The following is a 26150-nucleotide window of genomic DNA, read 5'->3' as shown; positions in this document are numbered from 1 at the left end:
CAGATTTGAGCCGGTTCAACTTCCGGTTCGAATTAAATTTGTAGAATTCACTGCAGAAGTCACTGCAGGAAAATCTTGAAAATCATAAGAAATGACATCGACGAGAGAACCGAAGATAGCAAATAATCTTCTTTTGCAAATACAGTTTCTAAAATTTGCGGTTGTAACGGTCTCCTTACCAGCATTGTCACTTTTATGGTGTCTAGTTACTGGTGTTATTTTTCAATTTTATGAAGTGAATGAGACAGTATGCAAGGTGTGTCTTGTACTGGTTAATGTTTGTTACACGAATGACTAACTCTGCTGTTTGATAATGTGATTTTAGTCTTGGCCTTTGACTGTGATGGACCTTTCGAAAAGTATGGCCTCAATTTGACCACAAAATTCACTCTGACTACAGACAAAGCTGTGTTTTGAAAAGCATAGCATGCCTTAGATATGAAAAAGTTGCACCAATTTCATGGAATATTATTTCAAAAACTATTACAACTCTTGCTGTTTAAGTTTTATCAATTCTGTAGAGAGTGCATTAATAAACTTAGTTGATATATTATTTTGAGATGTTCCCTACCTGTTAAAGGTAAATTCTATTCTATTGTGGGTTATGTTACATTTTTTTGTATGTATCCAGTGTTCATTTCAGAAAATTGTGAAAGGGGGCTATTGGCCCTTTTGACAGTAAAACAGAGGGCCATTTTCAGAAAAAAAGGCTCCAATATGGCAGTATGATGGGGGTCAATTTTAGATAACCTGAGGGATTAAACCACAGTGTCCTAGCTAGGGCAAAATGGAGGGGCGTCGTGCCCCTATCACGCTGGGCCCCCCCTGCCCTTATTGAGTGTCTCCTTAGTGCCCATTTACAATAACATGAATGGCCCTTTAAGATTTCCACTCTTGTTAATAAATTACCCCAACGGCCCAAGCCAATTGAGAAGTGTCACCTTTGTTAACTACATCCTGTCATAATAAACCCTCAGGTAATTATTGGTGATCAATCAGCTGACCAGGGTTATCAGATAATGATTGACAAGTAGAAAATAAATCCTGATTGGATCTATAACAATTTTATGGACAGCCAATCATTGGTTAATAATTAAATTCTACTGCACAATTAATTTTACAAATATTTTCAAGTTAACAGTTTAAATTTTGTAGAACTACCGGTGTAAACAATTGCATGTTGCACGTGTTTGTTTATTCAAAATGTCAGTTACCTCCCTTATAACTTCAGTATTTTAAAAAAATTTCTACATCTTCAACAGTAAAGGACATTTTCCATAAGTTGCAATTGCAATAGTTATAGGAAATGATATTTCTACTGAATTGAGATTTTGATATTTAATTGGAGCAATATTGAATGTTTGTAACATTCATGCAACATTTCACCTCATAGTATGTCATTAATGTAAAGAATGCCCTTATCACCTCCACAAGGACAAATTTTGTCCACACAACAACCTGATCATATTAAAACTGAATTTTTAACTCTTTCATAGGGGAACTTAAGGCCTCAGTAATACATTCAGCTCATTCACCTCCATATACATTGTATATGTGTGTTATAAAAGATGTATCTGTTTTCTAATAGCACTTGGTCATCTGAAAAAAGGTCTTTCAATACAATAAGGGTGTCATGCATATGTTAATCATGCAGTCAAATTTACTCAGTTTGCACATTATGATGCGACCCTCAAAAGTTGGCAGGTAAGCAATGAGAATACAAATTACTGACTTAACACAAACATACAAAATCAATGTCCCTTTTTTGTTGAAAAAAAAAACATGCTATGCGTTAAAGTGCCCTCTTCCCTGCGCCCCTCTATTTTCAAATCCTAGCTAGAACACTGAACCAATACATTAGTTAACATCAGATTAAGATACACTTTATAGTTCCATTTTTAGGTGAGATGTATACACCTCAAGTGAATAAAAATATTAGTAGATGTTGTTTATTAATATGGTATTCTGTTGATTTCATTTTGATGTTGCACTAAGAATCTCTCTGTTCTTATAATATCCCACCAAGGCCTATGGACATTCAGTATGGCCTATGCTTACTTGAGAACAACTGATTTTTAATTGCCTCATAAAGTGCTATATAATCTGAAGTTATATGATTTTTTTTTCTATGTACAATAATTTCTATAATTTGTACATCATTATTTTTCTCTATCTAGGCTACAAATGTTGTTCCTTCCATTAGTGCAGTAACTGGAATAACACCTGGAGCTTATGTATGGAGGATTTGTATAGCCCTTCACAGTACTCCTAGATATGCTGTTGGCTTCATCCATTACAACTATTATAAACACAGGGCACAGTTTGTCATTGAAAAGTATCGAAGTTTGTACATGATGCTTATTAGAATAAACTATTGGATTTATACTATAGAAAATTCTTGTTTGGTGGCAGTGACTTACATATCTAATAAAGAAAATTATCGTAAGTTTGATCAATTCATTGCATATTAGTATTTTTCAAAAATGCATATTAATCTTTAAACTCCTCAAATTCAGTCAAAAGTTCTTAAGTATCTGTGTGAGAATCAGGCACATCATTTTTCTAAATTTGACCTTTTTTGCCTTAAATATATTCAATACATTTAGAAAACAACCAAAAAGCTATTTAGATTTATCCTGAAGCATCCATAACATAGCTATATTTTAACTGCTTACATAAAGAGTACAGAAAAATTTTCCTGCCATTTTATTGCCATCACTTGGTGTCCGTTGTCGTCGTTAACAATTATACAAAACTCTTCTCCTCTGAAACTACTTGACTAATTAGAACCAAACTTGGTATGAATGTTCCTTGGGGTATCCTGCATAGAAATGATATGGGGATTTTCGATTTGTCAAAAAACATGGCCACCGTTACTAAAAATAGAACATAGGGGTCAGACAGTAGTTTTTCGCATATATCTCTTAAACCATTAGGTTTAGCTGAATTCTGACAAGGTAAAAGTGTTCAGCATGATGAGATCTGTCTCTGGTCAAATTTTGGTTTTAATCTGTTAAGCGATGTTGGAGTTATTGCCCTTTTTCAACGATTTTTGCTATTTTTAATGTTATTTCTTTCCAAAATCTTCTCTTCTGACACTACTGGACCAATTGAAACCAAACTTAGTATGAATATTTCTTGGAGTATACTGCATAGAACTGGTGTGGGGACTTTTGATTCATCGAAAAACATTGCCGCCATTACTGAAAACAGAACATAGGCCTTAGGGGTAAGACAGTAGTTTTTCACATATATCTCCTAAACCGTTAGGTTTAGCTGAATTTTGACAGGGTAAAAGTGTTCAGCATGATGTGATCTATTAGCGGTAAAATTTTCATTTTAATCTATTATGCCATGTTGGAGTTATTGCCCTTTTTCAAAGTTTTTTGCTATTTTTAATGTTATTTCTTTCAAAAATCTTCTCCTCTGACACTATTTTCTCATTTGAAACATAACTCAGTATAAGTGTTTCTTTGGGTATCCTGCATAGAATTGAAGTGGGGTTTATTGATCCGTCAAAAAAAACATGGCCACTGTTACTAAATATAGAACATAGGGGTCAGACAGTAGTTTTTCGCATATATCTCCAAAACCGTTAGGTTTAGCCAAATTCTTTCATAGCTGAAATGACCCTTATTTTTAGGACTACAAAAGTCATAAAATTTGTCAGATGCCTTCTTATAAGAGTTATTGCCCTTGACAGGGGAAAATGACAGGTTTTTTTTTACAGTTTTCAACCAATGTCTTGAAAACTATGATAGATTTAGACTTTCATTTACTGAAATGATCCTTATGATAAGTCTTATCAAAGTTTTCTTGAGTCAAAATTGTTGGACAACTTGTTTAATTTATTGCCCTTGAAAGGCAAAATTCAACCAGGTGAGCGATTCAGGCTCCTGGGAGCCTCTTGTTTCATAGTGCATTTCAACTTAAATTGACATTGTTATTTATAAGGGTTATGAGGTAAATTTACTTGGATAAGGCAATGAAATTACTGTGTTTCATTTCTTCATTTGCCACACCTTACACACATTTTGCCTGATTCTTAGACAAAGAAGTACTTAAACTGTTGTTAGATGAAACAGTGGCGTGAATACCAAGCTTTTCTTTTGCTGGTGATAAATAGACTTAAAGAAGAAGACTTAGGTTTTATTTAAATAATTCTATTTCAAAAGAAAATGTTATTATTTAAGGTCTGCATGCATTTACCACTGGTAAAAGAAAATCATGGTAACCACCTAATATTGATACAATATATTTTGAGAAGCCTCCAAGATATTGTAAAGGTTTTCCTGGGAGCTTTTTACATATGTAGACGAAGATAAATAAGATAGTCATCATCAAGGAATCAACTTTCACCCAAATCAGTTATACAGAATGAAGGGCCCTGAGGGACATCTGAATTATGTGTACAGCAAATGATTACAGTGATTACTTAATATAAAGTATAGAAAAGCAAAATACATTTTGATACATTGCATCAAGGGAGTGAATACGCCTCTGCCAGATTCAGACAAAGTATTTATAAATCTAAACATTCATGTTAAATGTATAATGAACATCTACAATGAAGTTTTCTCAGTAACAGAGAATAGAATTATTTAAAGTTTACCAGTATATGTAACTGTTGTTAAATGTATTACGTTCAATTGCACATGTTTTATTTCATTTTATCACTTTATTGTCTTTAATAACATTTTTAGCTGTACATGAGAAGATATTTATAGTTTTTATGGTGAGCTGTTGTTGCTACATGTTACTGAACACAATTATTTTCAAATGGTCCAGATCTGGTCCTATGACAGCAAACGTAAGTACTTTGTATGATGAAATCGAAAAATAAGTATGAGTGTGAAGCATACATGTATATATTATTTTTTTTCACAAAGGAAAACAACAGAGTTCTGACTAGTATAGCAAAGTTCTGGTTTTTTTTTATGACTTGACGGCACAGGAACATTCTTTTCTCATAACGACAGCGTTATAGGCCTGTGTGAAGATTTTGATAATGTTTGGTATGTTATACTGACATTGTGTTTCCATAAATCTGAAATACATGTATTAATGTCAATTTTTCAGAAAGAAGTTGTTCTTATACCAAAGGTGATAGTCTACTTGTTTCTAGCTAAATAACACACCTGTAGCTTAAGTTAAATCCAGTCTAACTTTCCTACTTGTTTTTATTTTTAAAAAAGAATATTAACTATTTGGTTTTGACTTTGAAATACATCAGAATTTACTGTTTGTGTAGTGACCTCATGAATATTTTCAGTACAGATTTAATTTGTAATTTCTTTTTGTTTTTTTACAGGAGCTGTTCTCTTACAAAATAAAGTGGTCTATGTGGATATTTATAATGCTCTCTACTGCTCTTCTTCTGTATTGCTTTATACTGCACAGATTCTACTGTGTTCCTTATGGTAAGAATTGATGCTTCATAGACATAACATGATTATTGTTTACCAAATAGTTATACCAAGGGTCATATGGTATTGTATTGATTGGTATGTCATCCATAAGAAACATATATTACCATAGCATAGCTGAGGTTCATACAAATTTAAGAGGGTGACTTACAGCTCTATATACTGCCATTCAACCCAAATTACAATTAACTATGAGTATTTGCTATATTATGTTTTTTTCAAAAAAAGATGATAGAAGTAATGCTATTAACCTCCCAGATTGCAAGTTTGTACCCAAAGTAATTTCTACATCAATCTCCGAGTCAGAATCTGGAACAAGCTGTCAATAAAACTAAGCCAGTAGAGTTTAAAGCATTTTTACTGACCAATGTAATTTAAATACACACATAGGATGTTAAATTCTTAAAAGTATAATATTTAGTTATACTTGTACTTTTATAGTGATTGCAATAAATGATAATGAAAGATGTATTTTATTTAGTTAAGATACATATATGCTGTTTATAGTCAAAAATAGAAATTAATGGGAAAAAAAGTTTAAAAGGTTTTCCTACCAGAAATCTTGGTGTATTATTATATTCAATGAATAAAAACAATTCAATGGATAAATATCTATATTTCAAAAGAGTATGTTAACCTTTACTTTGAAGAATTGATTTTGGTAATGTACCACGAAAAAAGAAAAAAAAAGATTTTACATGAGACTTCAATGATTTTTTTTTTAATTTTGTGAATGAGCCACTATAAAAACCTACCTAATACATAATGTATACATCTAGATTTTGCAACTATCAAGGTTACAGTGGCTGACCCTCTCTTTCATTGGTAAATTTGATGAATTGTTCAGAATATGGTCAAGTTTCTAGATGCATGCCTGGATTCATTATTATTCATATGGTTGTTATATTTTTCAGCCTTTAGCTTCTTCTCTGCGGCTGAGTACTTGATAGCATATTCCAACATGGCCTATCATGTCAGTGCTTACTATGAATTCAAAGATCTAACTGTGTCATTCTGTGAAATGCAGCCTTTTAAAAGTACTAATGGATCTGCTGTTGGGGATAGAGAGAGAATGTCACCTAGACGCCTTAGACCAAGAGAAAAGGGGGAAAAAGTGCATTAATATTTGTGATCAAAATTGGTTATATGTTGTACACTTGTTTATTTAACCCAATTTGTAGGTTCAATGTTAAATGTGTTGAGGTATATTCTAAAAAATTGTAGGTTGATAAAGTATAGCAATGCAAAGATTTTTTCCAAAGCATCTACATTTAAATACAGCAAGGGGCTTTTTCAATATTTGTTTCGTTACAATAGTTTATTACTAATCATAAATTTTGTATGGGATTATGGAAAGTGCCAAATGATTAACGAGTCCTTTAAATATTGACATGTATTGGCAGACAGAGTTATGTGTACTACAGTAACATAAATGAACCTTTCTTTCAAAGAATGACTTAATGTTAATACTGTTTACCTACATCACTAGCAGTGAATGTTTTCATAGGACTCAATCTTTTACAGGAGCAAACAATTCAATGTACATCAGAATAGATAGGTAATTTAGGTAATGATAGCCTATGTATTTATTCTGCTACAAGAGTATTTTATAAACCATTTTATACGTTGTGCATTTTGTTTTTATGGTCTGTTCTGCAATTCATCAAAGATAGAAGAATATTGTAATTAAAGAGATGCTATGTATTGCTTCATGTCAAAGATATGAATTGTTTTCTTGCCATGTGCATTGATACACATGTATTGTATCCTTTATGGCTTCACTGGTATTTTACAGTATTTTTATGCTCACCAAGGAAGTTGGTTATATTTCATTTTGATCTGTCTGTAGCGTTTAATGGTTAAGCCTTATTGTCTTTATAATTAAAATAAGTGAGCTTCTTATCTTGATCATATAATTGAAGGCATTATTGCCTATGAGGTATGGATCTATTTGTACTCAAATATTGATTGTTAATAAAGCACTGCCATGGGTGATGGCTTGACCCATTCCAATATGCGAGGTTTCCTAGAGCACCTGTCTTAAAACTTACAGAAATCAGAATTAAGTAATTCATTTCCAACAGAACATATTTGAGCCATCCATGTTTCAAACACATTAATATGTAAGTTGCTCCATTCCTTTTTATTTTGAATTATAGGTATTTGTTATTCAATCCTGACTCAAAAACACAAAGATAGACATCTGATTAATGCTTTTTTAGTTTTGGTGTATAACTGATAGTTTTACATTTGGATTGTCTTACCCAATATCAGTGATAAATCTAGAGATAAGGCTTAATTGAGAGAGTTATCAAGTTTTTAATTAAACCCCCCACAAACATAGTTTGAGGGATGTATAGGAATCGCCCTGCCTGTCTCTCAATTCGTTCATCTACCCTCATTTCTTGTAAGTAGAATGTCTTCTTAACCACTCAAGGAATATTGATGAAATTTTATAGGAAGGTTTTACATCATATGTAGATGTGCCTGAAGAGACCTAATTATTTATGAATGGTTATAAAGGGAGATAATTTAACTTGAGGGTCTTACATTTAAGCAGTGGTACTCTCTTTATGATCTTGTTCATAGTATTTCTAGTTTTAATCATGCTTACTTCTATTTTATTTTTATTATCTTTTATTTTTTTATATCAGAGGACAATTGCAATTAGCCAAAGAATAAAAACTATCTATACAATAAACATATTGTATTTTTAACCTTTATGTGGGAATGAACATATCTAATATGTGTACCATTTTGAGTGTTCTAGGATTATCACATTTTCTAGTTTTCAGAGAGAAAGTAAAAATATAATCCCCCTTTCTGTAACAGCTAATTTAAGAATTTTAATCAAAAGATATGAAGACAGTTTCTAATTTCATTAAAAAAAAACCCTTTCCTATGGAAGGAGCGTGTGATTATTATCCTTTAACAAGTTTTTACTTTCCCTGAATGACAGGAAAGAGACTCCTAGAACACTTGTTATTTTTAGTTTTATATGTATTGCATTTTCTGGTGTATAAATTTCTGTGTAGTATTTATGTTTTATATTTTTATTGTTATTTACAACCTATGTATTATGTACTCTGAATGTGGTCTTGTAGAATGTAAACAAACTCCAGATTTATTTCTACATTTCCTGTAAACTTTAATAATACTTGCTGGTTCAATTACATTATGGAAATAAGAAGAGAAGAAATGTAGTTTTTCAAAAATCAAAATACCTAAAATGTTTGGTTTTTTATCTCCCACCTTTAAGCATTATGCATTTAACTTCTGTCCAATATACATGTATCATGCCAACAGCAACCATCTTTCATTGGAAGTTATTTAGTTCAAACATCAGAAATTATTTGGTGATTTTTTAGTTTTCTTTTCAATTCATTCAGATATTTACAGAGTTTAAGGTAGTTCCTTTTTCTAAGGAAAAGACCTTTCTTTTACTCAGCTAACAAGTCTGTCTGATGTTTGCATGAGATAGCCAACTAGTTTGTCTGATGTTTGCATGAGATAGCCAGCTAATCTGTCTGATGTTTGCATGAGACAGCCAACAAGTCTGTCTGATGTTTGTGTGAGACAGCCAACAAGTCTGTCTGATGTTTGTGTGAGACAGCCAACAAGTCTGTCTGATGTTTGCATGAGACAGCCAACAAGTCTGTCTGATGTTTGTGTGAGACAGCCAACAAGTCTAATGTTTGTGTGAGACAGCCAACAAGTCTGTCTGATGTTTGCATGAGATAGCCAACTAGTTTGTCTGATGTTTGCATGAGATAGCCAACAAGTCTGTCTGATGTTTGCATGAGACAGCCAACAAGTCTGTCTGATGTTTGTGTGAGACAGCCAACAAGTCTGTCTGATGTTTGCATGAGACAGCCAACAAGTCTGTCTGATGTTTGCATGAGACAGCCAACAAGTCTGTCTGATGTTTGTGTGAGACAGCCAACAAGTCTGTCTGATGTTTGCATGAGACAGCCAACAAGTCTAATGTTTGTGTGAGACAGCCAACAAGTCTGTCTGATGTTTGTGTGAGACAGCCAACAAGTCTATCTGATGTTTGCACGAGACAGCCAACAAGTCTATCTGATGTTTGCATGAGACAGCCAACAAGTCTAATGTTTGTGTGAGACAGCCAAGAAGTCTGTCTGATGTTTGCACGAGACAGCCAACAAGTCTGTCTGATGTTTGCATGAGACAGCCAACAAGTCTAATGTTTGTGTGAGACAGCCAACAAGTCTATCTGATGTTTGCACGAGACAGCCAACAAGTCTAATGTTTGTGTGAGACAGCCAACTAGTCTATCTGATGTTTGCACGAGACAGCCAACAAGTCTATCTGATGTTTGCATGAGACAGCCAACAAGTCTAATGTTTGTGTGAGACAGCCAACAAGTCTGTCTGATGTTTGCACGAGACAGCCAACAAGTCTATCTGATGTTTGCATGAGACAGCCAACAAGTCTGTCTGATGTTTGTGTGAGACAGCCAACAAGTCTGTCTGATGTTTGCACGAGACAGCCAACAAGTCTGTCTGATGTTTGCACGAGACAGCCAACAAGTCTAATGTTTGTGTGAGACAGCTAAGAAGTCTGTCTGATGTTTGCACGAGACAGCCAACAAGTCTATCTGATGTTTGCACGAGACAGCCAACAAGTCTATCTGATGTTTGCACGAGACAGCCAACAAGTCTGTCTGATGTTTGTGTGAGACAGCCAACAAGTCTAATGTTTGCACGAGACAGCCAACAAGTCTGTCTGATGTTTGTGTGAGACAGCCAACAAGTCTGTCTGATGTTTGAATTATAAAGTAAGTTAGATTTCCTAATGTTGAACACTGTGAACAAGTGTCAAACTTGTCAGGGCCTTTCAGAGCTAACTTTAAGGTGTGTTTACGCTTACTGAAGACCTTTTAGTGATCTCTGTAAGTATTTACTATTTTTATAAAGGTTATATGATGTTTCATTTCACCATATCTGTTCTTTTTCTATGTAGTTCATTTACAGGTAACAGTTTAAGAGGAATATTTTCCATAAAAATGGGTTATTTAATGATCTTTTATACCTGAATCTGTAGTATATGTACCGGTTTTGTTTTACATGTTGGACCAGTATTGTTGAACAATTGTTGTATCATCATTCTAGTCATGAGTGTATCAATAACTACTAAGGCCAAATAAAATTATACCTCTGTTTCGTTTTACATGTCAGAAAAAATGGGTTAGTAGGTTGGGATTTTATTTTATTTTATTATTTTTTCCCCAAATTTCATAGAAAACAAATTTAGAAACATCCAGTCTTTGTGGAAAATGAAAATTGTCTGCTATCTGTAAAATGTCAGGCCGCTTGATGGTACTTTTTGTTGTTTGTTATCTTAGCAAGGCATGAGTCAGTGGGGTTACAGGAGACAGAGGTATAATTGTATTTGGCCTTACTTATATTGAGTTATATTTTCATTACCATGTGTGTAGTTTTTCATTACCATGAGTATATGTGTGGATTAGTATTTTATTAATTGTTTCCTCTCTTATGTTGATTTTAAGTTGTCAGCTTTTCAAGCCATCAAGCTGTGAAAATATGTAAAAAATGTCAAATTATATGAGTGAAACTAAATAACTTTCTTTGTGTTCTTGATAGAATGCTAATTGGTTAAAAACCTTTTGCATGAATTTTAGCAGAGATCTGTACTAAAAATAACAATTAGTTTAAATCTTGCCATAATTTGAAGTTGAAAGCCAACAAATATTATAACTTAATGTATGTCTATGATATTCCTATTACAAAACATTCCTGTTGTTTACAAGAAGTTTAGAACATTGAATGGAAATGAAACTGTAAAGCTTCTTTGATCATCCTGATTAGCAACAGATTTTATAACCAATTGTTTTATGCCCCACAACAAAAGTATGGGGTATATAGATAATTCCCTCTATGTCTGTCCATTCATTTGTCTGCCCACATTTCACTCGTCCTAAACTATGTAAAGTGCTCAAGGTAATTTGATGACTTTTAGGGCAAAGTTGGACATCATTTGTAGAGGTTCATGAGGGAAAAAATGTAGGAGGAATTCAATAGGAGGTTATACAATTTAAGGGTTTGTGACATAAAGTATTATTCCCATCTTAAATGGGGAGGGGGTATTCTCTTTGTGAGTTTATTCAGAGTATTTCTTGTTATATTTGAAGGAATGAATTTGTTACTTTATCGTAAACAAGTTACATATTTTGTATTTACATGATGTAAGACTTGTGACATATTGTAATACATGGATAACATTTTATGTTTATTGTCAACTTGAATTGTCTTTTGTTTTGTTAACATAATAATGATTAGCTTTATACTGACACACTGTCTTTCATGGCCTGGTCAATATAAGATATTTTGGTGTGGATTATCATCATTAATGTATAGACAGAATTCTTTGTATGTTCTAAGACAACCTTAAATAAAACAATTACTAAATATTTGGACTGTGTGTCTACATTTTTTTAGCATTACTGATTACAGAAACACTTTGGCTGATTTCACTAATAGTGTTAAGTGCAAAATTGATCACGAGTTTTTGATGAACTGCAATGATTAAAGAGAAAAAAATCACATAGACAAATCATTGAAATTCTTTGAAAATGTGGGATAACTCTTTATTTTTTCAAGTCCAAGTTGCACATTTACTTATGTTACTTTGTATGTTTTATTTTGGTCATTTTATGTTCTCTGTTGTGTATGTCTGTTTCCCATGTCTGGTCTTTGTCCCAGGATTACATTCTCTTGATTACCGCTAGAATTTTGGTTCCCTTGATTACTCCCTCAATTCCTTATCAAAAGGTTGTAATTTTGCTGTTTTTATATGACTAAATTTTTCAGTGGTATGATATTATAGCTCTGTCATTCGTGTTGTTAATGTTCTTGTTTCTTGCTAGAACATGAGTTTTGTTATATCTTTATTAAATTTTACAACAAGGATCCAAACTACAAAAGCTAGGTTGCTTTTGATTTTGGGTATGGCATCAACCATTTTGGAAACAATCATTACATAGTATTTAACTACATGTCTCTAACTCCAGTAAAAGCATATTGATATCTATAATATTGTTATATATCACAACTGTCAAAAGGAAATGATTAGGGGGTTTAGACTGAACAATTTAGAATGACGGGCCTGAAGCAAGCATTTTCCTCATGTTTGCATTATAATTTGACAATGAATAAATGAATCTCTTTGATATTGTATAACAAGGTACTTTACCATGCAAGGAAGACTATTGAAGATTGTGACTTGAGCCAATTAAGGGCAAAAAAATTGCAAGAAAATTATTTTAAAAAAGTTGAGAACAAGTGGATTGGTCTCTTTGAAATTGTACTACAAGGTGCCATACCACTAAAGGAAGGCTGGTATTGATATTAAGAAAAATGACTTGCACCGATTAGGACTGCAAAGCATTTTATGCACTTTTGGTGGAGTTGCTGTCGCCTTTAAAAACATTTCCAACTTCCATTAATAACTCCTTAAAATGAAGCTGGAAACCAAATTTCAAATGATTCATATGATAGAAATGTTAATTTCCATGAAGTTCTTTAAATGTATAGTCCATTACTATAAACCTACACAGGTATATTAATCAGTATCCCTAGACTTCACAAAAACTGCTTTTTCAAATTTGGCCTAATTTAATCTAATAAAAAAACACTAGAAAAAGCTCAATTGTTCAACAATTTTATTTATTAACAAAGAAACTGGACAGTTAAGGGTAAGTAACAAGTGGATGACAAAAACATAGAAGTCCATTAGACAAAATAAAACAAATCTGGTGGTTGAAAGTAACAAAGTGTATTATAATACAAATTTTTCTTATGATTCCAATATTCTAGGTTTCCACGGTAAAAGGCAAAACCATAAAGTAAATATCTCAAAACTATCAAAAATATATCATCAGGATGAAATATTGTACATGTACTTAAAAGGCAAAAAAATTGTAAGAGATTGACTTTTGTTGTAAAATGCCTTATTCAGCATTTGTAAAGTTTTGTTATCTCCCTTTTATCACACTAAGAAGTACCCTAAAAAGTATCTATAGTGTATAATCAACATTTTTTGGGTAAAAAAATCAGTCATCATTTATGATTTACTGCTAGTGTAACTTGTTTCAAAAAAAAAACTTTTCTCACTTGTAATGAAAGATATTTTAAAATAAAATACATCTCAATAAAAAAAGCCCTTACCATTACCATGTAAAAAAGGCAGCTTTATCATATCTTCTTCATGGTGTTTAAATATACTTATTTGTACTTCTTAGTCATTCATAAATGAACAACTAGTACTTTATAAGTTAAAACATACAGTTGTTCAAAACCAGGAAAAAATATTATACAATTTTGCTTTGTGATAAGGCAGTTTTAATTGAAACCAAAGCACATACATTTACATGTAGCTTTGCTCTACTGTCAGTAGTTATGAAATATTAAGAAAAAAATCTTTGAAGTTGGATTACTTCCCCTTGCATAATAATAATAATCTGAAATTATTTATTTTTTTATGCCGAACCATCCTTTTAATTTTCATCAATTCTATGAGTGGTACAATTCAAAACTACTTGGCAAATAAGATATACATTAAACTATTTCAAGAGAAAAGATTGTGGTTTTTATTTACCTAGACTTCTGGTATGTATAGGTACATCCAAAGGTAGCAGCAATCTAAATTATGACAAAAATCAAAATTCTAAGAAATGTTAACATGCTGCTCATTTTGTATTGCATTAAAGAAGGATACACTAAAATCTACATAACTGAAAATCTTAATACTTGTAAATAATAAGAAATCAAACAACAATTAAAGAAGACAGAAGACCAGTAATAAATACACAGAACTTAACAGTATCTAAGATCCTTATCAGTAGAGCTCAGATTCTGTTTTCTTGTTTTAGGCAATAACAACTGTCAAAAGTCTCATAAATTGTCTATGCAACTGAAACATTTTATTGGGAACTACTGTGTAAACCCTAAATATTGGACTTTCACAAACATTAGTTAGGTGCATATATTCACAGTAATTTACATGAATGCTTGGTACACATTTTGTATTTCTCATTCCACCAGCATGTTCCATATGAGTAAAATTCTACCCTCTATGATACAGACACCGACACTGTACTGCTATTGTTACAAATCCATACTGATATAACCCTTTTGATCAAATGGACATCAAATGTCCTACCCTTTATACATGTGCTTACACACTACATGTAGCTATACATAGAATACATTTATACATTCTGTGTTATACACACAAATCTCTGTTTACAGTATAAAATATGTGTACACTTAATGTCACTTACATAACCCATATCAACACACAGTATGGACCTGCCATTTATTATAAATATTACATTTTATAGTTTTACAAGTACCGGTATTGGACTTGGTCATCAAAATCACATACTGCTATTGCCAATAGTCTGTGCCTTTACATGATTAGTCAACAGCAACTAAGGTTAATGATTTACATGTATTTTGTGTATAGCAGTGACTTATCAAATGTTCCCTGTGTAATAAATTTCAATAATTTACATTATGAAATAAATTCAACGATTTCACTCTCAGATTTTTCCCACAAAAAAACATCACAACTTGAATATCAATCTGTCAATTACAAAATAAAAAATCTATGCTGAAAATAGCAATAAATCATGGATAAGTAAACAATAAATAGGATAAACAAGTGGTTATCATGAATAACCAAAATATAATTAATTGTGCCAAGAACGCATTAAGAATTATATAGTTTGAGTGAGGACTGATTAAACCTGGAATTCTTTGGCACTCATGGTCATATTTTGTTTATTCACTCTTTCACATTGGTGATCCTACCATTTTTGGTTATTACATGGTCATGTAATATTCTTCAATGAAATAAACACAATAATTCCTTAAGTAGAAGGCATTATCAATAAAATGACAGTCCTTTGGAGCTGATATTTCCTTCAACATTGATGATGCCCTTGCCTCTTAGAGACATTACTAATGTTTCAGGCAATGTCACTGGTCCTTAAGAAGTAAATTTTTCATAGTAATGCCCTCTATGTAAGAAACTATGCATAAATAATTCCCATCTATTTCAATACTTCTAGTCGAAATTTCATACTGAAAAAAAAGAGAGCATCCAAATTTATCAAAAACTTCTTTTAATTCTTGCAATATAATTGTGTAACCTGTGAAGGCCTTTACTTACAAATTATTGCTTGTCATCTTCACAAATTATTTTTTGCTTGAGCTGGCACAGCAATAGCAAGAAAAGCAATCAGAGTGAAGATTACCAACTACATAATCTGCTTATAACTATAATTCATATGATGAGATGTAAGTTTATATTAACAGGAATTCAAGCCTTCTTAAATAATAGGGATACTTTCTATTTTTATGTTAATTCTACTGAAATCCCATTTTACATTGTCAAGAGGGGGCTTCACAGATTCTGAAAAATAAACTTTTTTGATCTTAATCACCAAAACCTTTCTACATACTGACTGGAAAATGTTAAAAACACAAATATTCAATAGTTGATTTGAAGGGTACTCAGGGATATAAAATACTTAGTGATCAAACCTGATGAAATACCATGACTGAACATGGGGATTTATAATGTTTTATAAAATCTTTACTATTATTTCATAGAAATCAACTTAATATGATACATGTACATGCATATATGAAGAACTTCCAAGTTAAATTCTAATTCAATCATTTCCAATCAGTATCAGAAAAAAAAATGGTAATTGAATGGAAAAAAATAAAGTTGATCAGGGAAAATCAAATCCCAATTAAGACCAATCATCTCTTGACAGATGGAAGACCTTTAGGATCCATGTTAATCTATTTTATACTAAATATACCAACAAAGTTTAAATACATGTAAATGTAGTTTTTTTTATATCTTGTACTAATATCAAGGTTACAGCCATTCCTCATTTCAAGTTAGTACAATGATGCCCGTCTAAACATTTTCAGACTGAAGGATTTATTCAGTTAGGAGGGTGTTTTATTAAGATTGATATGGTAGGATTTCAGAAGTACATGTATCTGGTTTAAATAGTTTTCAAATTACTATGATTGCACTTATTCTTGCAGGTATTTATTTTTGTGATAGAAGGTTCAAAAATATTTGTAAAGGAATTGAAGTTTGCATTATGCTGAAACTTTCCATATGCTGAATGCAAATACATTTGTGTTAATTTTTCCTATTTGAATTTTAGCATTGACCTTAGAAGCACCGAGAGCCTGATTTCAGTCTGACAGGAAGTCAACCTGTAATACTGAGTAGGAATCTGTACTAGTTTCGTATCTTTAACAAAAACAAAATGTGTATCTGTTTATAGCTCACATTTTTAAGTTTGATTAAATCAGGAAGAAAACTAAATCCTACTTGATGTAAACTTTTCAGGGCACAATTTTTAAAAATATCAATATATAAATTAACTTAGTCCTTTTACATGTTACACCTCCCACATAATAGTTACTAATTTTGAATTTCATGAAAATAAGTACAAATTCAGTATTAAGTGTTCAGTTTAGACAGGTTTCATGGCATTAAGTGTTCACTTTAGACAGGTTTCATTGCTTTAAGTGTTCAGTTTAGACAGGTTCCACTGCATTAAGTCTTCAATTTAGACAGGTTTCACTGCATTAAGTGTTCACTTTAGACAGGTTTCATTACATTAAGTGTTCAGTTTAGGCAGGTTTCACTGCATTAAGTGATCAGTTTAGACAGGTTTCACTGCATTGTGTTCAGTTTAGACAGGTTTCACTGCATTAAGTGTTCAGTTTAGACAGGTTTCTCTTCATTGCTCCTGTTGTACACATCACTAACCAAGCATAACAAGTCATTCATAAACAAGAAGATCTTCATTCAGGAGATGACTCTGCTACCTCTCCAACAAATGCATCAAAATTAAACACATTAGACTCAAACATACTCAACTGGTTTGTAATTTCTTCTAAAGTCTCTCCTACAGTTGGCTCCTCTGTAAACATTGTCAAACTTGGAGCAGAGGTAAAGTCACGGTAAAATTTTCCAAGGTCAGTGTTAGGATCTGCACCAGCAAATGGTGTTTTCTGAAAAAAACAGCAGTTTGTGTAATAACAGAAATACCACATGTGAGCTATTTTACACAAATATTTACAGCAATTATTGTGTAATTTGTCGGCATAAATTATGACAACATATCCTAATCAATACATTAAACACATGTTTAAACAATGCAAATTGATTTTAAAAAACAACAAACTTGTTACATTTGAGGTATTGAATGATTGGTTATGGTTTGACGGCAGATATTTCATGCATTTCAGGACATGAGCTATTGAATAAATACAGACGGACATGAGCTATTGAATAAATACAGACCTTGCTTTGAATTAATCCAACACAATAAGCCAGATCTTTATTGTGCTAGTTCACAGAAGCAACAGCTTACAGGTACGAATTTCATTCACATTATTCTGACTCTGAGCCAACCACTTGTCACTTTATCACCCTTAAATACCAGGTGCTTGGCAGAGATGTAGTGACTACCAATGTAAAAGTCTTGGTGTGGCTCAACCTTCCACACTCAATGCAAGCACACAACCATGAGATAACTGAGGTGGTTTTGAGGTAAGAAATAAACTTTTTATCAAGCAGAAATGTGACAGGTGCTGCTGGCAGAGCAGGACTTGTATATCTGACGTCACATTTTTTTTATGGGAGTTCATAGTGATAGAGTTTTTGTTTTTTGTTTGATTTCTTCCTAATCTTTAGTTTTAAAATGTAATTGTATTTTAATCTGTTTGCTACATTGTGTGTGTGGATTGTTTTTGTTTCCTGTTTTCAGGCTATGCAATTGATAAATCTGAATTGTCCCTTTATTGATATTTCTTTATTTCTGTTGACATTAAATGTATTTCTAAACTGAATCCTTTAATCATATATCATACAGGGTCTTCATCATATATATTTAAAGTATTTTCATAGGCATTTTCATATGGGAAATCTTACCAATTCAACCATAACAAAGTCATCAGGTGGTAACTCTTGACTTATAGAACTATGATTAGAGAGAACACTGTCCTGTAACCGTGTGGCATCACCACTTCCTTGATTGTCTGTCTGTCCGTCAATATCACATGATGAATCGTTCCCAGATTTGGACACTTCCTTTGTTTTTATCACAGTTTTCTCATCTATTTTGATGTCATCCTGAATCAAATTTAAGAATGGAATGTCTTCCAAGTCAGTTTTACTGTCACGATTTGTTTTATGATCAGCAAAAGCACCCACTCGCTGGTAGCTAGTAAAGCTAGTCTGTCTCTCTGGATAGCTGTAAAAAATGGAAGCCCATTATTTATCAAGTGGAGTGGAGTATCATTTAACCCAGTTAACCAATCTACTAACAAAAAGGTCTTCTCAACATGCACACAATGGTTTGTATGTCCCTCAAAAAGTTTGGGAATATATTTGGTTTATATTTTTTTCTAAATTCCTTTTTCTTTCCTCTTACCAATAATGGTCTTGAAATGGTTTTGGTATGAAACCAAACTTAGTGCAAAAAGAGTTCAGCATTTAAGTTGTACAATTTAATAAGAAATCAAAGAAAGCTATCATTTAAAGTCAGAAAAAAAATCTTATAAAGTTGATACTTGGTTCAAAAATAGTACACCAAAGGATTTTCAATTGTTTATAATTCCACAACAGAAGCCATTCAAAGCTGGCATTTGGTCAAAATGTAGAAAAAAAAATGTAAATAAAAAAAATAATGAAGGCATGGAAAAAGATGTTTTAAGTATGCTCCTGTGAAAATAGGGGAGTCGAAGAACATCTGTTATACTGTGCATAACAATTAAATTTGTTTTTATTTATACTTGGACTCAATTTAAGCTATGCAGCCAGAACTTGAGCCAAAATCTCACACTGTTCAATTTAATTTAATATAATTTAATTTGTAAGAATTTAAGTACATGCAGCACATTTTCTGAATAGGAAAAAACAAATTGGTCTTTATACTAACAGATATTATGTTGCTACACAACAATAACATCACTGATTTTATGATGATTTATTCAATACATTTTATACTAAAATAAAAAAAGGACTATCTGTAAAATTTTTCAGTCCATCCATAAATAATTTCAATTGCGAGGGGCAAATGTCACAAGTTATTAAGAGTGGGTGAATTACAATCATTCCTTAAACAGATCTGTCATGACTCCTGGTGAGTACCTTTGAGATTTCTGTTCCCGACGATGTCGAGCAGTTCCAGTATCTTTGATTCCAATAGGTTGAGAACGTGGAATATGGCTGTTCTTTAGAATATTGTCTCCAGGACTGTTAGTGAACATAAATTCCTGTGTTTCATCAGAACCTTGACAAAGTTCATCAGCAATACTCTCACTGCAAATATAATATAACCTCATTCTTAACCTATACAACATAAGAGGTTGGAATTTCCTTTCGTAAGGATAGCACTAAGTCAGAAGCTAGCTTGCAAGACAGCCTCTAACAACTGAAAAAAATCTCTTAGTATTTTGTATCATGTTTTAGTACTTAGTACACTCTAATATAGTTCCCATATAATTAAACCATAATACATTTTGTAAACACATTTAGCATTTGCATGGAGAAACAAAGTAGAACCTGTGACTGATGGATATCACAGATGTGTGAATCAATAACATATGTAGTTTGTTTATATTTGGAAGGCATCAAAAGGTGTTAAAATGTGATTAATACTATAGCACATGATGAGGACATTTTTATTTGATAACGGCAGATCTGGTCGTAATAAACATACATGTAATGTTAAAAGTTTAACTTTTTCAAACAGAACTGTATATTTACTTCAGAACAGAAATATCAAACAAAAGATAACAAATATATTTATTTATTATGCATGTAAATGTCACACAGAAAATCCCCCTTTTTTTTTTCCTTTCTATAAAAAAAAAGTTTTACACCATTAAGGTAAATCATACCTAATATTTCCAGTAGATACACATGTAGAATTTCCTAGTTTTTCACAAGAATGACCATGCATGAACATACTTCAGAAACAAAGTCACCAAACTTGATTACCAGATACTTTTTTACAACATTTTATATGGACACTGTACAGAATTTTCACTTTTTCACAAACTATAAAAAAAACTGGTAAATACAATTTCTTATAAATTTATGTAAAGATCAATTAAGTTACATTCTTTCATATTTCAAAAAGGAAACTGGGAGTCACCAAACTCTTTTTTCTTGTAATATTAAAAAAACTAAAATTCCCATTTCATTTCTGATAAAACATTTTCCAAATCCCCTTTGAAAGATTTTCTAGCCAATTATCTCCCCATGAAAAAGATTTTTTACCATTTATGTCTGTAACTTAACAGTATACATTTTATTGTACAATTTAGCATGATGTTGATCACTCATGATTGGGTAAAACCAAACGTCTAAATAACTGAAGCAGCAATATGCAAATAAGGATGGTACATAGAAAATCTATCTGCCATTGATGAAAATATTTGAATGAACAAAATGCAAATGATCATAAAAGAAAAATCTACCAAACACAATTAGTTTATTGAAAATATTATCTACATGATTTTGCAAGATAAAAGAACAGAATGCTCTGTGTAATAGGTACCGGTATGACCTACATTAAATAAATACCGTTTATACTTCGAAAAGTTAATTTGGCAAGATAAAAGAGGTTCCAAGTAGAACTCATTTGCTTGTACAATTGTTTTAACGTTAAAAGAGGATCATGGGGTATTTAAATAATCAAGTCTTAATTTACAGCTACAGATTACACAAGTATTGTTCCAAAATGATGCATCACCCTAACCATGTCAAAGTTCAGAAGGCAAGAAGATATTAATTAATTTTAATGTAAGACTATCTACAGCTAAATGGATGTGTACAAATTTATTGCAGCAGTCTAAAAAAAATTCCCTCATTTCATTTTTTTAAAATACTATGAGAATAAACTGAGATTACCCTTTTCCCTTACTTTATCAATTGTTACATAGTGCTGCAGATTATTACTAACAACTGTCAATGAAAAACATTACAATTCTTATTCCTATATACCTTGTTCAAGGCTTACTATATATCACCAGTAAGTAGTGAATTTATAGATGAAGGCATTTTTCTCTACTACTCCTTAGTATCAGCACACATTGTTTGAAAATACGAAGGTTTTTTATCTTTTGTTTAAACTTCCCAAATAATTATTTTTAGACACATGTAGCTATTTTGGATGGTTACATACTACATTACCATCTTCATCATAGGTTCAAACACAATTGAAACCAAAACAGGAAGAATTTCAATCTTTGTGAAAAGGGCAATAATTTTACTGCACTTTAAAGTGTAAAACTGATTATGAAGTTAAAAATTACTAAATATTTCCTCATTTCTATTTATATTAATTCAACTGTTATCATTTTTTTTAAATTGAAATAAAGGTTACAGCAATAGATACAAATTGGTTTCAACAAAGAGTCAGGAAAACTGCTCAAAGAATTTGTTTTTATCCCATGATACCATTATAGGACCACAAATTCAGTCGTATAAAAATGCTTCCTCATTTGCCTTCAAGAACTCTCATTATAAATAATTTCATACCCTATGTAACAGCCTAACTTGTCTTTCTGAATGTAGATAAACTCTGAGTTACGGTAAAAGGTATTCTAAATCTGATATGCTGGCCTATCCTTCACACCTAAGAAGTGTCAGATGTATTGGAAACTAATCATTTTGCAACTAAACATTTTATGATCACCAATTAGCAGGGGTGGATCCAGACACTTCGAAAAGGAGAGGTGCCAGTCAATTTTACACCTGAAAATGACCAATTTTCCAATAAAAAGGGAGGACTCGCCCCTGAATACGTAAACAAGGTACAGTAAAGGTCTTTGAATAAATGTATTGGAGATGGTAAAGGCCTTGATGCCAGTACTTTGTACATATGTATTTAAAAACCAATGAAATGATACTCTGGATCTGGCATATTTTTAGACAGGACAATGAGCCAATTATAACATTTAAACCATCCTGATATATGTTCACCTACTTCCTTTTGTATCCAAGTGAACAGGGTTTTGGAGTAGTTGGTCGTTTAGGGCTGTTGTCCTTTTTGAAATGGTCATCTTTTACTTCAAAAGGTATCTCTTTCATTGTCTTCTGTGGAGTAATAAGCAGTTTTGTTCTGTAAGCCAAGTTAATGTTGATAGTTCCCACTGGCGTTGGCACAGACCCAACTTTAGCAGTTTTGTAGTCATCGCCTAGCATGAAAAACTGAGGTTCACCATTGTAAATCTTATAACAGATAACAAAATCATCGGCTCCTTGTTGACGAGAAAGTTTATACGCAGGAGTAACACGTGACACACTCAATAGAGACTTTAATGCCACACTCATCCTGTTGTATACAGCATAACAAACTTTGACATTTGGATCACAGTTTTCATTGTTGAGGCCAATGTACCAAGTCTCTAAAATCATAGTCTCGCCTTCAGCTGTCTTTAAAGAAATTTCTACACATATACATTGTCCAAGTAAAGTTTTCTGTCCAGATAAGGTCTTCTTAGCCTCACTGTGAACTTCAGAAATGTCCTTTATTGCTAAATTAAACTGAAACAATAAATTGTGAAAGATACATAAACAAAATAAATAGGTAAAATGTGATAACCTTCAAAAAGATGCATGTCCATCTGTCTGCAGGTCCCCTTGTTAAGTATAGTTAAATACAGTTCAATGCTGAATATTTACACAAAAATTATGGCCATTTCATGTTGCTTTTAAATAATATATACCCTAAAAATATTTGGCACTGTGCCAGGTACCATTTCATGTCCTTAAGATATATATTTTAAGTACATGTAACTGATTGGAGACTTCTTATGTGTTAATATTATTATTTTATGTTACTGCATATTCTCTTTTGAGAATAAATATCTTTAAAAAATCATGCTGTCAACTCTAGTCTTGAAAATAATAATGAATGCATCTTCAAGACTTAGAAGCAATGATTTATTTTAAGAATCCCAACATTTCACGGGTATTGACAACTCTATATAGCTATTAACTAAAAACTATTTTTTTTTTGGTAAATACTGCTAGTACACATGTACTAATCATTGAACCAAAACGGTAACACAAGGTGACACTCCATGTTCAGTGTTACAGGGTCATACTTACCCATGTATACCATTGAAGCTAAGGAATTTTAACATTACTGGGTATGACAATGATAAATGTACTTGATGACTTTAATTCTTTTTTTTTCACACAAAATTCCTGAATGTTCATTTTCCCCTTCTGCCAAATGACAGCATGGAGCCAAATTACCTACCGTTACCCATGTAAAAGAGAAATCAAGGGAACCAAGGTTATAGCAGTAATCAAAAGTAATCCAGGGACAAAGAACAGACATGGAAACATACATACACAACAAAGAACATAAAATAACTACAATCATACATACAGAGTAACAAAAGCAAATGAGCAACTCGTACTCCACTAAAAACTGGGAGCATGGACCAGGTGCACCAGTAGGGTAAGCGTTCTCTGGTTTTCTAGAAACACCCACCAAGTTTCTCATAAAAAAGTAAAGTCCATGGTAGACGAAAGAGGGAAGGATAGTAAAAAAATGGTGACTAATCATAACCGTTTGCAATAAACCAAACCTATGTTTTGAAAATACGGTTCATTTCTTTATCTTTTTTTCAAATATTCTTGAATGTCATAAACACAAATTATGTAATTACAATGAAAACATTTGTACATATTTATCTACAATGTAGGTTCAATGTGTGTTAGTACTGTACAACAGAGAGGATAGCCATTTCACAAGGTCTGAAAATGATATAAAGTACATGTACATTTTAAGACCTACATGTACATGTACATTTGTAACTTTTTTAATAATCAACCCTTTTATGCACATCTACCAAGGATTTTAATAGTAGACAGGATTGGAATCTCATGCTTTCTCGTATTTTGCGTGGTGAGATTTAAACACACTTATTACTTATATTTTCAAGTGTCTTGTAATTTTTGGTTAATATACCAGAGACGATTATACAAGGTCAACCACCAAAGTGAAAATCGGCAAAATCGGAAGTAAATATAAAATAAAAAAAAAGAATCATAATGGTAAAATACGGATCTGAAATAGCGGAAATCCGCTAAAAAACAAAAGAAAATCATGTCCGATATACTCAGTGTAGAAATAATAAATAAGTGACTGCCCTTAGGGGGAAATTTTACATTTCTATAAACCAAAAAAATAAAAATGTTAAGTAAAAGATTATGTGTTTCAGTAAATACAGGAGAGTTCATCACTTACCTGTGATTAGGTTTATAGATGAGTTTAAATACAATATTTCCATGAAAATAGTGGTATACACATAATTATTATTCCAAATTTACTTTTCAGGCAAAAGAGTTATAATTAATTCCCATTCAGTACGAATTATGAATTATTTTCTAAATGAAACATTTTACATACCCAAAATTGGATATAAAACAATAAAGTTATTAAGTTTTGAAAAATGGGATTCTAATCATGAAATTGACAATTGTTCAATTAGTTGTTTATTTGCCATTCAATTTCACACTTAATGATATGCAAATACATGTAAGTGAATATGACATCACCAGTGTTCTAGCTAGGATTTGTAAATAGAGGGGTGCAGGGAAGAGGGCATTTTAAAGCGTAGTGTGCTTTTTCAAATAGAAAGGTACAACTGTTTTAATATGTACGATTGTATCAAGTGTGAGATATATTTCTTCATTTTTGTCTTGTTTATAGTTTGTTTGTAGTTTGTATACATATGGCTGTGTCTTGTACATATACCTGATTACTATGCTTATTTTTATGTTTGAAACCTATCAATATGACTTCAGTCATTCATTGCTAAAACATTTTTATAGATATATATGGCTTATACATAAAAAACATGAAATTGTGTACATATAATTTATTCAAATTTATAGGATCAGGAAATGTTGGATGTGGATTTACAAAAATGTATGTACATGTATCTTTTTCCACAGTTCCATTGCTCTACTTGTTGTGGTCAAGAACCAGACCCGCTTCAGAAAAATGGTGCTCACTGATATAGGCGATGACCACCAACTATTAAAATATGATTTCCACAACAATAAAATTAAATAACATGGAACTATAATTTACTTACCCAGTCTGCTCCTGTGGCATTTAGTTTTGATTTTGTCACTATTTTTTCGCCTAGTCTGGACTGCACTATAATTTGTAGACTTTTATAAATCAAAAATTTAGTAAATTTTTCCAAGTCTTTCCTATCCTGGTTACTGATCTTTGAGCCTGACATTATGGCTTTATAGTATCTTCATAAGACAATTGGAAGAATAATGCAGTCTCTGGTCAATTCATAAAATTAAAAAGAACCATGTATACGTTTTATTCGGTATTAAATCTGTCATGACAGCATTTCTTGCTAAATTATCAAGATAGAATGATAACTCCCGTATTTGTTGCATCATTTTAAATTACCAAACAACCCATCAAAGCGCACAAAATACAACAATAAGTTTCTTTTTCCTCTAATTCCACGAATGTTTACACGTTGAAAGGTAAAGGTCAAGGTCTAATGTTGACACATTTGTGTTCAATAAAGCGCTTGAAAATTCGATGTAAAAGCCTTGATCTAAAACACTTTACTGACT

General features: G+C 32.0%; 2 protein-coding genes across 2 annotated transcripts; one reads left to right on the top strand and one right to left on the bottom strand.

Annotated features, from left to right (window-relative positions):
• The first annotated feature begins 14 nt into the window (after window positions 1-14).
• On the top strand, window positions 15-11883 carry LOC148604169 (post-GPI attachment to proteins factor 2-like). Its single transcript, XM_088551205.1, has 5 exons — window positions 15-256; window positions 2178-2442; window positions 4704-4810; window positions 5312-5420; window positions 6341-11883. Exons 1-5 carry the CDS (start codon window positions 92-94, stop codon window positions 6547-6549), a joined length of 855 nt encoding a protein of 284 aa, XP_088407331.1. The 5' UTR covers window positions 15-91; the 3' UTR covers window positions 6550-11883.
• Window positions 11884-13114: 1231 nt separating this feature from the next.
• LOC148604168 (autophagy-related protein 13-like) lies at window positions 13115-26070 on the bottom strand. The gene is made up of 5 exons (XM_088551204.1): window positions 25643-26070; window positions 22513-23072; window positions 19668-19838; window positions 18447-18768; window positions 13115-17524 (listed from the first exon to the last, which is right to left on the bottom strand). Exons 1-5 carry the CDS (start codon window positions 25793-25795, stop codon window positions 17315-17317), a joined length of 1416 nt encoding a protein of 471 aa, XP_088407330.1. The 5' UTR covers window positions 25796-26070; the 3' UTR covers window positions 13115-17314.
• Between the last annotated feature and the right edge of the window lie 80 nt (window positions 26071-26150).

Source organism: Perna viridis, chromosome 10, assembly GCF_037379345.1.
Source record: "Perna viridis isolate PV_CMFRI_1.1 ecotype Kerala chromosome 10, ASM3737934v1, whole genome shotgun sequence".
In the NCBI taxonomy this organism is placed as follows: domain Eukaryota; kingdom Metazoa; phylum Mollusca; class Bivalvia; order Mytilida; family Mytilidae; genus Perna; species Perna viridis.
This window is presented reverse-complemented; position numbering and strand designations above follow the sequence as displayed.

What these genes read in the sequence shown, in the direction of transcription:
- LOC148604169 (XM_088551205.1), top strand. Translation starts at nt 92, where the DNA reads ATGACATCGACGAGAGAACCGAAGATAGCAAATAATCTTCTTTTGCAA. An exon ending in TGAATGAGACAGTATGCAAG is followed by an intron (nt 257 to 2,177) that starts GTGTGTCTTGTA and finishes TTCTCTATCTAG; the next exon opens with GCTACAAATGTTGTTCCTTC. An exon ending in ATCTAATAAAGAAAATTATC is followed by an intron (nt 2,443 to 4,703) that starts GTAAGTTTGATC and finishes TAACATTTTTAG; the next exon opens with CTGTACATGAGAAGATATTT.
- LOC148604168 (XM_088551204.1), bottom strand. Translation starts at nt 25,795, where the DNA reads ATGTCAGGCTCAAAGATCAGTAACCAGGATAGGAAAGACTTGGAAAAA. An exon ending in CGGGAACAGAAATCTCAAAG is followed by an intron (nt 18,769 to 19,667) that starts GTACTCACCAGG and finishes CATTTTTTACAG; the next exon opens with CTATCCAGAGAGACAGACTA. An exon ending in ACTTTGTTATGGTTGAATTG is followed by an intron (nt 17,525 to 18,446) that starts GTAAGATTTCCC and finishes TGTTTTTTTCAG; the next exon opens with AAAACACCATTTGCTGGTGC.